This window comes from Aulostomus chinensis, chromosome 13 (assembly GCF_037954235.1).
Source record: "Aulostomus chinensis isolate RoL2024-O1b breed Wild chromosome 13, RoL_Achi_v1.0, whole genome shotgun sequence".
Taxonomy (NCBI): domain Eukaryota; kingdom Metazoa; phylum Chordata; class Actinopteri; order Syngnathiformes; family Aulostomidae; genus Aulostomus; species Aulostomus chinensis.
The window spans coordinates 26,336,118-26,351,809 of NC_141332.1; the positions used below are offsets into that span (position 1 = coordinate 26,336,118).

Genomic DNA, 15,692 nt, shown 5'->3' on the forward strand with positions numbered 1-15,692 from the left:
CTTCGGGAGATTAGTCAGAGTTTTACCTTCACCGAGGGCTTCATTGCTCTTAAACCAAAGCAGACCTGAACACCTGGATAAGTTTATAAGGAGTCTGTCCGTCTCGCTATTCCATTCTAAATAAGACAACGCTTCACTCAGAGTGTTTACATTTTGTGAATAACATATCGTTCACGATCCCGTTCATGTGCTGCAGCTCCGAGCCCAACTGGCGACGTCACGTTTGCGCCGTGCTGGAGTTTCCTGGTGAACTTCGACCTGAACGTGTTTCCATCCCGCTACAAGCGGGGAAGGTTCTGAGAGCTGTCATGTCACTAACCAAGAGCACTGAGTTTGTATCGCGGGCTGTTAGCGGGGCCGCGTGTCCTCAAGCAGCTGGACTGCTAGAAGCCAAGCTGCCAAAACTCTGGCAGGACTTCATCGTGCAGTGAAGGTGTAGACATGTTTCCAACACTCAGGTGGTCAGAAAACTCCTCCTATCGTCCTGGTTGCTGTATTATACTGTGTATGTTATATCATATCGCCACCGATACTGATGTAGCCAGTGACACACCATCGTGACACCTTATTTTTGAAGAGTGAGTGTAATTCCAAAGGCTACAAAGCTGGGAAACGACCTACGACCACGACGACAGGTGCCAACAGGAAAGCTCCTCGGCTCCTCGGTGGCTGAAGGACAGCCTGCCTGCTCACCGTGCTGCCCTTGAGCCTCTCTTAAACACATTCAGAAAATGAGCCATAATTTCGGGTCAACAACCGGCGCTTTCCACAACAGGAGATTAAATTTGCCTTTCAGATTTTTTTTTTTTTCCTTTTAAAAAAACGAACACGTCCTCCTGCAAAGTGCTTTGAGGCAAAGGGCATGAAAACATAACTCTGATACAAATTGCTGTGAGCCCTTTTGAGCCCTCCTCAATAAACACAGGGGTTTTTACGCAGGGACTTGGGCTGAACCCAAATTGAAGTTCCTCCTCCTTTTCACATCGGGGACCAGGAAGAGTGGAGATTTCACACAATCATCAGTCACACAATGCACAAGGGAGAGGAGTCAACGCACCCTGGTTACCGCAAACCGCTTCGTATGCACCGAGCTGCTTTCCGCTCCCCCAGGTAAACCCCAGGGTTGAAGCTAAATTAACTTTGAGAGTCTAATCTGAACTCACACTGCAGCCAATAACTTGTAGTTGGAACAGAGTGACTCACCTTATTCCCATGCAACATTTAGACAATTAATGAAAACCGATGCACCCTTGCATAAACCTGAGTGTCCATCAACAGGAGCCATCGGCACTTCTGATTGGTTCAGAGCACTCGTCTCTATTTTTATGTTTTACTTTTTATGTGTGAGAAGCACTTTGCTCTCATCAGCACTTCCTCCTCCTAAAAGACAATGTGATTCCTCAGCATTATTATTTTATTCCCAAGTGTCTTACCTAACATGAACATTTCAGAGCTTTAAATTCTTAACGCTGCACCCCTGAAGGGTCATTGTTTTAAGGTTCCGTCCGAGGCTCAGGCGCCAGACAGAAAGTTTTATGCTACACAGGTGGAAGATATTCCTTTAAATATTTGATTCTCAATATCCTGCGTGCGTCCCCCGCAGCGGTACATTTCGCGCTCGCCTGTCTCCGTTTCCTGGTTTAATCCTTTCCACACAGCCAGGAATCTGCTGGCTCTCATCAGCAGCGAGGCGACGGTGGAACCACAGCAAAGGAACCCAAAACAAACTGAGGTGTTGCCTGTCCTCCTCACCTCTCCAAGCGAGGGGCTGTTTGTGCCTGAGAGCAAAGAATGGCGACAGTACGGGTTTGAAGTGGTGTGTGTGTGTGTGTGTGTGTGTGTGTGTGTGTGTGTGTGTGTGTGTGTGTGTGTTTTAGATCACAAACACCATCGCTGCACTCCTCATGTGTGTATCAAAGAGAACAACTCTGTGTGAAAACACTGGCCAGACTTTTGCTCGGAGTCACTTGTCGGCACAAATTATCTAATTGTTCTGCGCTTGAACTTGAAACGTGGGACGTTTATTTCCCCGAAGAAGCCGACAGAGGCACGTTCCCCCTCTTCTTTCCAGCTCTCCTCCATCTCCTCAATGTTCCCTGAAATGATTATCAGCTGAAGGCCATTTTCATTATTTTCAAGTCAGTACAGTCGCCTGTCAGACATTCTCCATGTGTCGCTGTCGTGCATCAGTTAGTAAAATACTTTGAGGTTGTTTTTTTTAATTATCATTATTGTTTTTGCCCTCGTCTGCAAACTTGATCTAAGATGGACGTCGGCACCTTTTGTTTCCACGCAGGTTTTTCTGTTAAAATCATGAAGCCAGAAGGAAACGTGGTGAATATTTCCTCTGTCAAGGACCTCTTGCCTCCACGTACACCTGTGGACCGCACACATAGATCCATCCATCTATCTATCCATCCATCTATCCATCCATCCATCTATCCATCCATCCATCTATCCATCTATCCATCCATCTATCTATCTGTCTATCTATCTATCTATCTATCTATCTATCTATCTATCTATCTATCCATCCATCTATCATCTATCTATCTATCTATCTATCTATCTATCCATCCATCTATCATCTATCTATCTATCCATCCATCCATCTATCTATCTATCTATCCATCTATCCATCTATCATCTATCCATCCATCTATCATCTATCCATCCATCCATCCATCCATCCATCCATCTATGATTAAATGTGAAACTTCCATCAAAGGAATCCCTTAACTACTCTGGTGACAGGCTGAAAGAGGGGGAGGTGAGGAAGGGTTCAGGATGAAGTCCAGGCAGCGACCCTGGCTACGCTTCCAGGGATTCGCTAACATTTATCATCGATCCGTTCAGAACCACACCATCTGCACCGAATTCAATACTCAGTTCATCTGCAAATACACGGCCACGCCACACTCGACCTGTCAGATCAAACCAGCTGCGGTATCAATTTACCTCCAAGACATTTTTGTATTTTTACTCATTTCCTTTGGATGCCGTTTCTTCCTCCCCTCCCGTGCTCTGCTCCGCTCCTCGTCTCCAAGTACTCCTGCCTCCTGGGTTCAGCTCATCCCCTGATTCTTCCCTGACCTCTGAGGCTCACCTAAGCCGCTCGCTCAAAAATCCCTCTTCAACGACTCTTCCAGCATTTGCCTTGCCTCGCATAGCAGAATGGAATCACTGTATAATGGATGAGTCAACCTCCCAAACACACACACACACACACACACACACACTCACACACACCACCTGGGAGGAAAACAGATTCAGAGACTTGACTGACTCGCTGACTCGTTTCCATTACTGACGGCTTCGCCTGACGGACAGGATGGTGCTTGAGTTGAATGGAAGCCGAGGCATCCTGTGTTTCCTTTCAGCATCACTCTTGTGTGCATGCTCAGCTTCTGCAAAAGCATTCTGGTATGAATGGAGAATTTCTTATTGAGATTACATAAGAGGCTCCTGAATGCTTAATTCACTGTGTAAAAGAAAAAGATGATGTACTGTGTTGGCTCCCGAGTCAAAGCAGCCACCCAGCGACATCAGCGGGGCTTGAACGGAGGGATAGAAGCAAGCGGGAAGAGAGCGGGATTATGCTGCCGCCAGTGCAGTGTCGGAATCATCCACAGGTGAGGTGAAGGCTGATGAATGGATGGATCCCCGAATGAATGAAGAATGCGCCGTATACAGAGGATAAACCAAATTTCTAAAAAATAAATAAATACAAATTCAACTTAACTTTATCTCACATGAAAAGAAGCCTGAGCATGCAGGTATTTTAACTTCAGCTGTAACAGCGGCAGGTTCTTATTCTACCACTGAACTGAAGAGCCCGGATGCAAAGCGTAGGCTTCCCACCAAATATCCATCGAGAGAGGGAGAACTCTGACCTCTGCACCAGTTTGCCTGGAGGCAGGGCGCCGCTGCTGGAGCGTGAGTCCCAACACGGAAGCCTGGAGCACCGCTTCGGAGTAAAACTGTAAAGCAAGCGTTTGGGATACAAGGACAACGGTGCAGTTTGCAGTAATTCTTTGAAAGTCGATGTTTTATAAAATGTCATTTGATTGAACATGCAGCTGCGTATTGCATCAGGGGAATCTTTGCATCACTGCGACGAGGCTTTTGTTTGTAAATGAACAACAGTGCCCCCCCATGTCGCTGAAAGAACTGCACTTGGATCTTCCTGCTCATTTGTACGCTAAAGTCTGAGCAGCATACTTGTGGCGTGTCCACCTTAACAGACAGGCGGATGGAGAGGTGGGCAGCCCTCCGATTTCTAAACAACCCATCCAACATGCTGTCAATCAAAGCCAGCGTGGCGAAACAGACGTCTGAGTACAGAGTACAAGAGTGACGGTGTTAGCGGTGATCCAGCAGTCTGGGACAGCAGATGGGAAGACCACAGCCCTCTGTTTACTCTGGTCATGTCGCACCAATTCAAAAAATATCTGCACTTCTCTCCTGCATCCAGACAGGTTTTTTTTTTTTTTTCCCATTAACAATCATCACTGTCCTCTCTTGGTTTGCCGGTTTTCTTTATTCACTGGGAACAAGAAATTCAAAGCAAATACGCACCAAAAAAAAAAGCCGACAGAGGGACCAATGAAGGAATAATTGGCGAAGGTACTGTAACGGAGCTTGGTGCTTGGTGGAATTCCGTCTGAGACCCGACTTTCTCGGTGAAAGCAATCATCCAGAAAACAGGATCTGTCACAGGACACCTGAGGTGGTGAGGAGGGGAAACAGCAGAGCCGGAGGGGAAGCTGATTCTCGAAGAGGAAACAGACACTCGCTGATAGGGGGTCACCATGAGTTTGACTGACTGCAGCCTATCGACTAATGGCTGAAGCAAAGATCTTCTGTGTCCAGGGAAGACTGCACTCCACAGGGACGCGTCCAAGTCCCTGACGAGACCAATGACAGAGCCGGATTTGTTTGACATGCAAAAAAAAAAATGGAAGCGTGGCAGCGATGCAACGCTGATATTTACAGGGACGTTATCTTACACACGGCTGATAAAGCGTCAGGGTCTCGCTCAAGGACGACAGACACGATGCCTTTCATGAGGAGTTTCTCTCCACCAACCCGCACAATGATGTCAGATCTACTCGCTGAAAGCAGAGATGTTCACTTTACAAGGAGTCCCGACGGCCAGACAAACCCACGACATGTTCCGTGTCCTGAAGAAGCACAGATAATGATCAGTGGGGGGGGGGGGGGGGGGGGGGGGCAACACTGCGACGTACCTTGAGTACGACGAGGAAATGTAACCCTTTCCCCACATGTGTAATTATGTCATGAGCGCTAACGGACACTGAGGGTCAGAGCGAATTCTCCACTCGCACGAGCACCCTGCTGGGCAGCGGTCATTTAAAGTTAAAGATGATAGAAAAGACTCGGGGCATAAACCTGCCCCTTGGAGTCAGGAGGGAGGACAGCACAGGCGTCTGTGCATCAGACATAGAAGACACCATTCTGTCTTTTTTTGCATTCCACGCTTCTTTTTTCAGATTGTTCTCCTTTATATTCCTCTGTCGTCGTAGCTTATCAGACCACGCAAATTACAAAACGCAGTCAGGATAAAAGGCCCCCCACTGAAGGACGTTCGTATGAAGCAACTCTTCGTATCGCAGAGCAGCAACAGTTTCTACAGGATCCCTGTTTTAATCAAACCAACAAGCCTGAGGCCACAGAGGCAGCCAGCGCTGCTGTCTGTTGTTTCCTACGCAGAGATGGAAGAGGAGAAGGGCCTTCAAGAGGAAACCAGGGCAGCCAAGTCAGCTTTGATCCTCAAACTGCTGAGAATGCTTCATCACGCAGCGCAGCAACACGCTTCCCCTGATGGATCAGGGAGAACAACTGTTCTGTGGATGACGAGGCTGAACAATCCACACAAACTGCATGTCGTCGTATGTCTGATTTCCTTTCCTCATGTTCCCTCAGAACTCTCATGATCATCATCAGAGAACAACATGGTGGATCGATACGTCCCCAGCGTCTCTGCCAGGCACCTCACCTGAGCTGAGGGCTACAGATGCACCCACGACCCGCGTGTCCCCACATGTGAGGAGCTCAAACCTCAACGGCTGATTCGCGCTCACCTCTCACTGACAAGCTCCTCCATCACCGGCATCTGGCCTGCAGCGCTGACATTCATGTACCCATCAAGGCCGGGAGTCCCTGCAGACACAAGACCACAAATGACACATTAATACCGTCATAACGGTGGCATCTATTATCAGAGGCAGCGTTTTTAACAGCGCGCACAAAAGAAACAGTCGAGGCATTTCAGACTCACTAGATTGCATTAACATAAACCTCTCACACAACCTGAATTATGCAAATGCCACACTTTTCTTTGACATTTGAAGTCTGCCGCTAATGGACTTGGCAGCTGATGATGAGCTTAAATTAACAGAGGATTAACACATGTCAGTGTCTTATTACACCAATTAATACCTCCTCTGGTTAAAAAATTAATCTTTGAGGTGGACGGTCGAAAATAATTTAAAACTTTATCTTGGAAAAAGAAGAGTGACGAGGAATGTCACGCGTTCCGTGTTGAAGCAGCCAAGGCTGAAGACGGGAAATGTTTGGTAAATGTGATATTCATGAAAGCCACAATTCACCCAAAAAGTGCATGTATTGTGCCTGTAATGCGCTCAGAAATGAGCATCAAAATGACATTTTTCTCCTCTGCACTCAATCTTTAAATTCATACCGTGATGCAGAAAGATCCAGCCACAAACCTGAGGTGTTACAGCTCCTTTGTTTGTGCCACAAATTCAAAGTATTTGGGGATTACTGAGCGTACGGATGGATTGAGAAGACATGGATTAGACCGGGTGCTGCTGCTGAGAGGAGGACATTGCAGTGTAGCTGCTGTTAGCCTCAAGCTAGACACATGTGGCCGGCTCTCTCTCTGCATTCCGGAGTCACAGGGATGCAGGAGGACAGAAAATGTCTTGGTAAAGTCGAGACTCCTAGAAAAACAAAGGTATCTTCAGATGTTCGACTTCCTGATGGGGCTTAAATGACTCATACTCAACGTGTCCACACTGCCGTCGTGACTTTATGCTTTGGGAAATGGATAATCGTTTGTGTGAGCGAGCTATTGATGATTAAATGTGTTTAATTCCCCATAAAATTGCTGAAAAATACAAGATCCTATAGAGAAAAGCGAGCTTTATAGGAGTATTTTGACTAAAGTTCTTGATTAACATGAGCTTTACCACACACCAGAGGAGGGACACGCCACCGGGAGTTCCCGTCATTGCTTTCGCAGGCATCTGTAAATTGAACAGACCTCTCATGTAAAAACACTTGACGGTTTGACTGCGTGAATCTTTCAGGGCAACACAACTCCTCTGGTGACTCAAGCGCTGCTGCAGATTTTCCCACCTTCTTCCTCCATGTGCAGAATGCAGGTCACGGCCCTGCTGTAACCAAGCGCTCATTAATCCACACCGGATTTATAAAACTGCAATTTATGGGCTTAAATCCTGTTGGCACTGTCCTGAGGCCTGCTGCTGACTCTGTTTTGTAATAGACACAGTGGGGGGGGCGAACGCATGACAGAACTGCAGTCATGGCTGAGGCCACGGAGAGGGTTTACCCGACTCTGTCAGGTCTCATCCAGCCTCACATGTGAGGTGGAGATGAGAAGTACAAGAACATGACCGTGTGAACCGCAGGGTTCCCAGTCTGAAGTGGGTCGAAATGTGACAACACAAGAACTGAGTAAGAACAACCCAGTTAAGCTCACACACAAACATAATATGGTGGCCCGGTGGAGCAGTGGTCCTCCCTGTGGCCCCCAGCAAGAAGGTTGTGGGTGGAGCCCCGGCTGCAGCACGGGGTCTTTCTGGGTGAGTCTCCATGTTCTCCCTGTTCCTGCTGGGTTCTCTCTGGTACTCCAGCTTCCTCCACAGTCCAAAGACATCAAGAGGGACCAGGTTAATCCAGACTCTAAATTGACCGTAGGCGTGGCTGATGAGGTGGTGAAGCTCTTCCTACTGTTAATTTTCCGTCCGGTGTCGGCCTCAAGTACCGACAATGTTCAACTTCTGCTGAAGGCACTGGGCTCACAAAAACAAGCGAATGCCGCTAGAAAGCTAACTCACATGCTACCTCTGCACTGTTTGGTCTCGATAGGCCACACAAACAGACTAAATGAGGCTCTCAACCCAGACTCGTCAGACCACGTCGATTACCTCGCAGGCTTATACTCGTGTATACGTATTATCCAAAATTACTGACGTCAGATGTCCATTTGTGGAAACGAGGCGTGAGGCGTGAATGCCTTTAGGGCGAGTCCAGTCCATTCAAAACAGTTATGAACACAGAGAATGCAAAGTCCGGTTCAAGGTGCCAGGAGGTTTCACCGGACCCTAAATTAGTTGTTTTAGGTCTCACGGGGAAGGTCTGTTTCAAGTGTAGGAGCGACACGGTGGGAGGACGGAAATGTTGTTTGTCTGTTCCAGGCAGCACGACACGGAGAGGCAGACAGCTGCAGACATTCAAGAGCGCACCGAGCCAGAGTACAGCTGACACCTGGTTAATGTATACAGCGATCAACAGAGCCAGCGATAGGACGAGGACGCGTCAGGTGTTCGTTATAACTGTGGGGACTGCTGGTCCTGGCCAAGTCTGTTTACTCGGAGTCTGGGTCTCCCTTCACTCATTAAAGCATCTGACATAGCGTTCTGGCATGTAGAACGACTCTTAATAAAATATTAAAAGTTCATCCACCAGATGGCCTTCCGTTTTGGAAAGAAGTCTGAGTGGAGTCAAGTGTTGATGTGTCTCCCCGTCCTGGGAGCGTATTAAGGTCAGTCGCTTCTAAATAACTCAGACGTGTGGCGAAGGTGAAGCAGTTTCACCGAATCCTAAGAAGAACTGCCGCTTCAAGATGGAAGCAAGGTCACTCACTTACAAGTGAGCCACAAAGAGCTGTAAATATTGACATCTAATGACCTCACTGAACCTGCCTCTGGGGGGACGGTTTCCTTTTAGCTTTCCGCTAACATGCAGAGAGAGGACTTGAAAAACTAATTTTGACCACGCGCAGCTGCTCACTCCTGCTACAGAAATGAATTCCAGGCCAATCAGAGCGCAGCAGTATTTGCTTCCTTGTCGATGCGCGTTTCTGGTAAAATCCTGAAGCCCCAAAGGAACTTTTTGCTAACCATTTCAGCAGCGTTGTGTGCAGATCAAAACTATTCATCCACTAGTTTATATCTCCATCTTTCAGGGTCAGGTTTTGCAAAAAGCATTTTCATTGGACGCAAAATTAGCACAGGCCCCTTAGCGGAGGACGCATCGTTTGACTTGTCTTCAATCGGAAGAGAAAAACGGGGATTTCTTTGGAACCTCCTGATTTTTGGACATACATTTGGGATCTATCAAGATGGTTAAAACTGGAAATAGGGAGTTGTTGTTTTTTTTCATTTCATGGGACTTTTAAGACATGAAAAAACTCAATATTTCTGGAGCTCAACAGCCTCGACCGGGCGACAAGATTGAAGTGGTCAGTAAAATCCCGGGAAAGTTCCAGAGTCAACGACAGGTTCAATTCGGGCGACTGCACAACATCCACAAGAATCCACAAGAATCCACAAGAATCCACAAAAATCCTTTCGTGTCACAAAGACGCAACCACCGACAGACGCGAGTTTGGACAAAATGCAGTAGAAAAGGAGATAACAGCAAAAATAGGCCGCTGTATGGTATAGATATCATACCACAGGGGATCAGCTTAGGCTAATCCTGCACGAGTACCTCCAAAAATATGTTCGGCAGGAAACCAGCGTGTGTTTGTGTGTGTGGGGGGGAGGGGGGGGGCGGCAATATAAGTTCAACAATATACTTTCAAAAATGGTCCAAGGTCAATATCAACATTCAGAACAAACGAGGGGGTTTAGGTAGGATTGGAAACTGTAGTAATTACTTTCAGAGAACACCTCCAGTCTTGGATAACCTGCACTTACACCATAGCCATCTCTTCCTCAGGGTACACACACACACACACACACACACACACACACACACACACACACACGCACAATCAAACAAGGTTAGTACAGAATTGTTTTGATTAAAAAAGGTCCCGGAGATGTGAAGTGAACGAGAAAATGGCGTGAAAACAAGAAAAGCAGAGAAACACGAGAGGAGGCTCAAGTGAACTAATGAGCTCCAACTACAAAACCAGACAGACAAAGAGGGGCATCGAGACCACCGGACACCTCCAGACTGACTGCTGCTGCGTGGTCAGGCTTGCCGGGGTTGGGGGGGCATGTCAGACTTTGTTAAGTGTGTGGTGGTGCTGGATCGGGTCTCCTGAGGTTCAGCCAAAGGTTCCCAGAGAGGCGGGGCTAAAACCTCTGTGCAGATTAAACTTTTATCAAAAAACAAACAAACCCCAAAACAAAGTATTTGTTAAACTATCACATTACGCTCATGCTTCTAATCCCATTTCACATACGTCACGAAGAGAACCTTCCTGTATTGAAGTGTCAGCTGGCTCCATAGGTGCTACTGCTCAGCCTCGTGGGAAACACTCGGGGGGCCCGACACTGAACGCATGGCTGTAGCTCAGGGAGCTGAGGGCGCCGTGCCAGGCTGTTGTAGCGCGGCTGGAACGGACGAGTGAACTTCACGCCTGCCGAGTCACGCGCACACAAGCACCAACTGCATTTGGACCCAGAACAACTCCACCAGGGGGCGCAATTCAAACCGTCCGCCCAAAATTAAGTGTAAACTCTAAGTCAACTAGAGGGCCGACCTCCGCCAAGGCGAGCCAACCCCACTGACACTAGGCGGCGCTAGATAACACACACACACTTTCTATATTGTGCTGTGCTTCCTATTTGTTTGTATTTAATGTTAATTTAGTTACTTTCTTCTTTTTGTGTATTGCGATGTTGTTGTGGACGCCAGGGAGTCTCAGAGCTGTAGCCGCTTGGCCTCACCTACCCCAACACTCTACCCTCTCCTCCCAGTCCACACCTCCACCAGGCTCGGCGGAAAGCATCGTAGTTTTCTGACGGACAGGGAACACAAATGACACAGAGCACGACTCCCCTGGCGGAGGTAATTAATGAATTAGTCGTCCGAGAAACAAAATTACGATTATTAGTCGTTTATCTTTGCCTGCAGTCTTTTCCTATTCAAAGATTTTTCATGCAATTATAAACAATAATCATCCCCAGTTGGATCCATTATGAAATGAACAAAATTACTTTCCAATGTACACAGTCGTTAACTATAAACGGAATAAATATACAAGATAAACAAACGTCTGTGAGACTGAAATAAACTGAGCTTTTTGTTTGTTTTTCTGTGTGATGATATCGACTTGTACTGAAAATGGGGAATGTCTGCACCTGCTGGCCGAGCGCTACAGGCTGAATCCACCCTCTCACACACTCTCACTCACACACACACACACACACACACACACACACACACACACACACACACACACACACACACAGGTAAAGTGCGTCTAAAGCTCGGATGGCCCACAGCACCCACAACAGGACACCCCAAGGGTAGTCGGTCTGGTTGGTAAACTGCAATGACCCCCTCCAGAGGGTAGCACCGGGGGAGGCGTGTCTCCCCCGTACCTGGCGCCTCACCCCTCGAGAGTTTCTAAACGACCTCAGAGCTCCACCAGAACTTCCCCAGAGTCTGAGCGGACGTCTGTTACAGAGTGATAACAGAATAACGCCATTCTTTGTCTGTCTCTTGAGGAATCCTTAACACAACCCTTTGGAAAAAAAAAAAAAAAGTTTAAATGGACAGGGCGCAACGTAACCCTGCCAGATCTGAAGCGTCAGAGAATCGTTGTCTGAAGCAAAGCCGATTTGTTTGCTAGCTTGTTTTCATTTCTCCAAAAATTGATTTTTACCTCTCAGAACTCGCTTTCATCTCCAGCACGGTAATCCATCTTTCCTCTTTGTTAGTCAGGGTTTCAGTTCCCCCGCTGCTTATCTCCACGTGGCACCCTGCTGACACAACCGCATCATTTTACAGCTCCTCACACCGGCGGGGAATCCAGGAGATACAGTTTACTTAGAAAGACACAAGCCTCTCCACTGAGATCTTATACTTTCAGGAACAAGAGGAGTCTTTTTTTCTGAGAGAGAGAGAGATGCTAATGAGACACAGAACCACCAACCGCCTCCTCTGAAGCTGCTTCTTCCTTCATTTCATATAAACACACATCCCGTACATGCATTCAAATCAAAGCCATCAGCAGGTTAGTAATGAAGCATTTATTTGCAGGTGAATATTCCCGGTTCTCCAGGTTATGGCATCTGTTGGTTGGCTGCTAGTGAAGCTTGAGACGCGGCAGGGCCCAATTAAAGGATGTGAGTGGGCACCTGGAGGGCCAAAGGTTAAATCTCATTTAAAAGTTATAAAGTTATCTCTGACATTAACAATGACCCTGTGTAACATGAAAGGGCACCATTTAGCCCTGCATCCACTTCACATTCAGACACAGATGTAACCTCTCCTCGCCAAAACACAGAAACGGGAGAAGACCAGAGGGGTGTACTCAGAAGCAAGTTCAACTGAGCAAGGCTTTCTTTCAATAAGCCGGCTCGACAAACCCTAAAACTCGCAATCAGAGATCCTTGGTATCACGCCGGAGGATGTGGTCTTACTTTGTCAATCAAGGCTTTCTGCTTCAGGCTCTGTGTGCGCGTCCCCATAAAAAAGGTGTGTCTAACGCGTCATGTGACTCTTAGGAAATGGACAGATTGCGTGCCGCCTACTTAAGTCAAGAACAACAGGCTGTGATGGAGGGTTGTGGAGCAGTTTGGAATAAGTGCCGTATTTCCTCGGCTGAGAGTCTGTGTTCATAGAGAAGGACATCGGGAAAAGACGAGGTCCACCAGATTACTCAAAAATGGTGATGCCATTTTCAAAAGAGGCGGTTTGTGACAGGGCAGCGCTGGTCTGGAGCAGGTTGAGTTCACCGCAGCAGTTACCATGGTGATCTAGCCAGCTTAAAAGAGAGCCACCTTCATGACATTGACAACCCTGGCTTTAGTCTCAACATACCTGGCTAACCCACGCATCTCGCAGTGTTCACCCCTCTGCTCACTCCCGTCGAGTTTAGCTAGCAGGAGCACCTCGGGCACTTAGCATTAAGCAGAGGGAAATCTGGTCCGGAGTGAATTTATCCAACTCAGGATCTTAACAGTTCAGCCTGGAACTCAAGTGGCTTTTTGGAGTCCTTACACAATAAATCCGTCATGATATTAGCCGTCTTTTGTGATTTAAATCGGCCACAGCCAAGAGCTTCCACCAGGACCGGAGTGAGCAGAAGAGTAGCTCCAGCTTGGACCCAGCGGATAAAAACCTCCCTCTGCTCCTCTCCTGGGTAAAGACACAGAATACTTCCCAGGTAGCTGGGGGCCGAACACGCCTCGCAGGAACCGAGGTAATGGAACGTTTGTTTATTTATTTGTTTGTTTCGCTCCGAACAAGCTGCACAGACCGTAACTGCCTGTTGCTTCACTCAGCCGACAAGCGCACCTCTTGCATGCATGCATAACGTTAGCTGGTTCGTGCTAGCGCGCTCACGGGAAATGAACAGACTACCAGGCGTATTAAAGGACTTTTAAGACACCCCAGCCTGGAAGTAAAAGGTGAAAATAAAAACTGCATATCTCCTCAATGGACCTTACAGTCACAGCGTTAAGATAAAGTTTTCATTTGCATTATGCTATTATATTATTATTATTATTATTATTTTAGCAGCAGCCAACAAAGTGTTTAAATTGTCAATTGTAATCAAAATGACAATAATCATTTCTCCACTTTAACTGCATTCCAGTACATAACAGGAAAGGTAAAAAAACAACAACAACAACAAAAACTCAGTTGCTGACGTCTCAGCATTACCAGCTGGTAACATGATGCAGAATATCAACACCATAGCAACATGTCTAAGGATAGATGAGAGCTGGAGATGGTCGTGATGACGCCTCCTTGTTTGCATGTATATCAAAAGACACACACAACCCACAACCTTCTCGTGTGAGCAACAATTTAAAACTGTTAAACATCACGTCACGCGGAGGCATTTTAGTTTGGATTTCTCACGCGATAATAAGTGGTCGCCACAGACGTACGCGTGAACGTCAGACGTGTTGCATCGGGTCTTTATGCAGGAAACAAGAGGTCACATCTGTCTGCTGATGCACTTGGGACAGATTTATGTCTGCTGCAAAAGGATGAGGGATGCAAAGCTGCAGTGACTGCCAAAAAATCAGCCAGATGTTAGCGTTTGTCATGAAGCAGCTGTGCGGTCTTGTCACCACACCAACTGTGGAACTGATGCAGCTGCGCATCCGTTGTACATCTTCCAACTAAAAATCCTCCATAGGGTTCCATTCATCATGACACAGAATTCATTTATAAAGTTTTCTATCGGGCAAAAAAATGATCAATTGTGGCTATAGGGTATTTTTTGTGCTCAGCTGGAAAGAATCTCTGAAAGATTACTGATGGCCATCATTTGTTTTAGTCATCGACTTATGCGATCTGATGGTAACGCACAAGATCTTGCCAGCCCTGCTGCGACGGGCAGCTACGGAGCGGCTTCTCTCTGCTGTCAGGCTGGAGGCGGAGGGCACTAGTGCTGGAACTAGAGGCTCATCAGCCAGCAGGGAGGAGAGCCTTGCCCTGCTGCACATGGATCAGATGGAGAGCAGACAGCAGGATCAGTATGAAGCTGCAGGACCTGGAGCTCAACACGTGGCTCCTGGAGCCCAGCAGCAGCACCGTGACGCCGGTGTAGCGCCGGACATGAAACATTCGACTGTTGAAAAAAACGAAGAACATTCAGAAAATACATTGATTATTTTGGATGATTGTACAGTCGTGCACACTGGACACAGGATGAAAAGCAGAAGCTAGTCACACCCCACGCGAAGCTTCCCAGTGCCATCTCTGTTTCACACATTTACAGACACATGATGTTTCCATGGCTGCAGAGCGCGTCCATAAACTGGTGACCATCATTTCGCAGTTCTTAGTCCCTCTGATGTTACATTATAGATAACGCCACATGCGCCATCACCATGACAACCAGCTACTGTATGTGCAGAGGAAAAGGAAGTCCTTTTACCAAATGCAAGTAAAGTGAAGTCAACACCGTGTAATGGAAACATGGCTTAAGAGGCCTATTAGGCCTCCGTGTGCTGGGCCCTGTCATGGACCAGTGAGCTTAAGCAGGACTTCTGGCAGCGATGATGGTCCCCAAGCAGTGAAGCTGCCCTGCTGAAGGCAAAGCAGGGAGGAATTCATAAGATGCAGCAGAATACATACGCAGCTGAGCTAAAATTACTCTTAAGCACCTGGATGAGGTTGAGGAAACCTCACAGTCAGATTAAAACTTCAGAAAGTTCAAATCTTAATACAGTTTAAAGGAGACAGAGACTACATGCACCGCTGAAATCAGTTTCTAACTCCAGCTGATGTCACCTGCATCAGTCGCTAAAGGTGTCCGTTCCCCCACACTCCATCAGGATGCCGGAGGAGCCACACAAATCCTGTGTAAGCACTTTATAAAACTTGCTGACCTGACATTTACTGTGATTAATGCCAAATTCTGCACTATTACAGTCATTAAAAGTTGTGAGGTCGAGCATCGTGAATTGAGTAGGATGGAC

At 47.2% G+C, this 15,692-nt stretch overlaps 1 protein-coding gene across 3 annotated transcripts in view; it reads right to left on the reverse strand.

Annotated features, from left to right (window-relative positions):
* Positions 1–15,692, reverse strand: part of htr4 (5-hydroxytryptamine receptor 4) — a 112,305-nt gene that overhangs the window by 66,469 nt on the left and 30,144 nt on the right. For all 3 annotated transcript variants that reach the window (XM_086222327.1, XM_086222328.1, XM_086222329.1), the window contains exon 2: positions 6,105–6,183. In XM_086222327.1, the coding sequence (XP_086078453.1) occupies positions 6,105–6,160 (56 nt within the window). In that variant the 5' untranslated portion in view covers positions 6,161–6,183. The remainder of the gene's footprint in view (positions 1–6,104; positions 6,184–15,692) is intronic.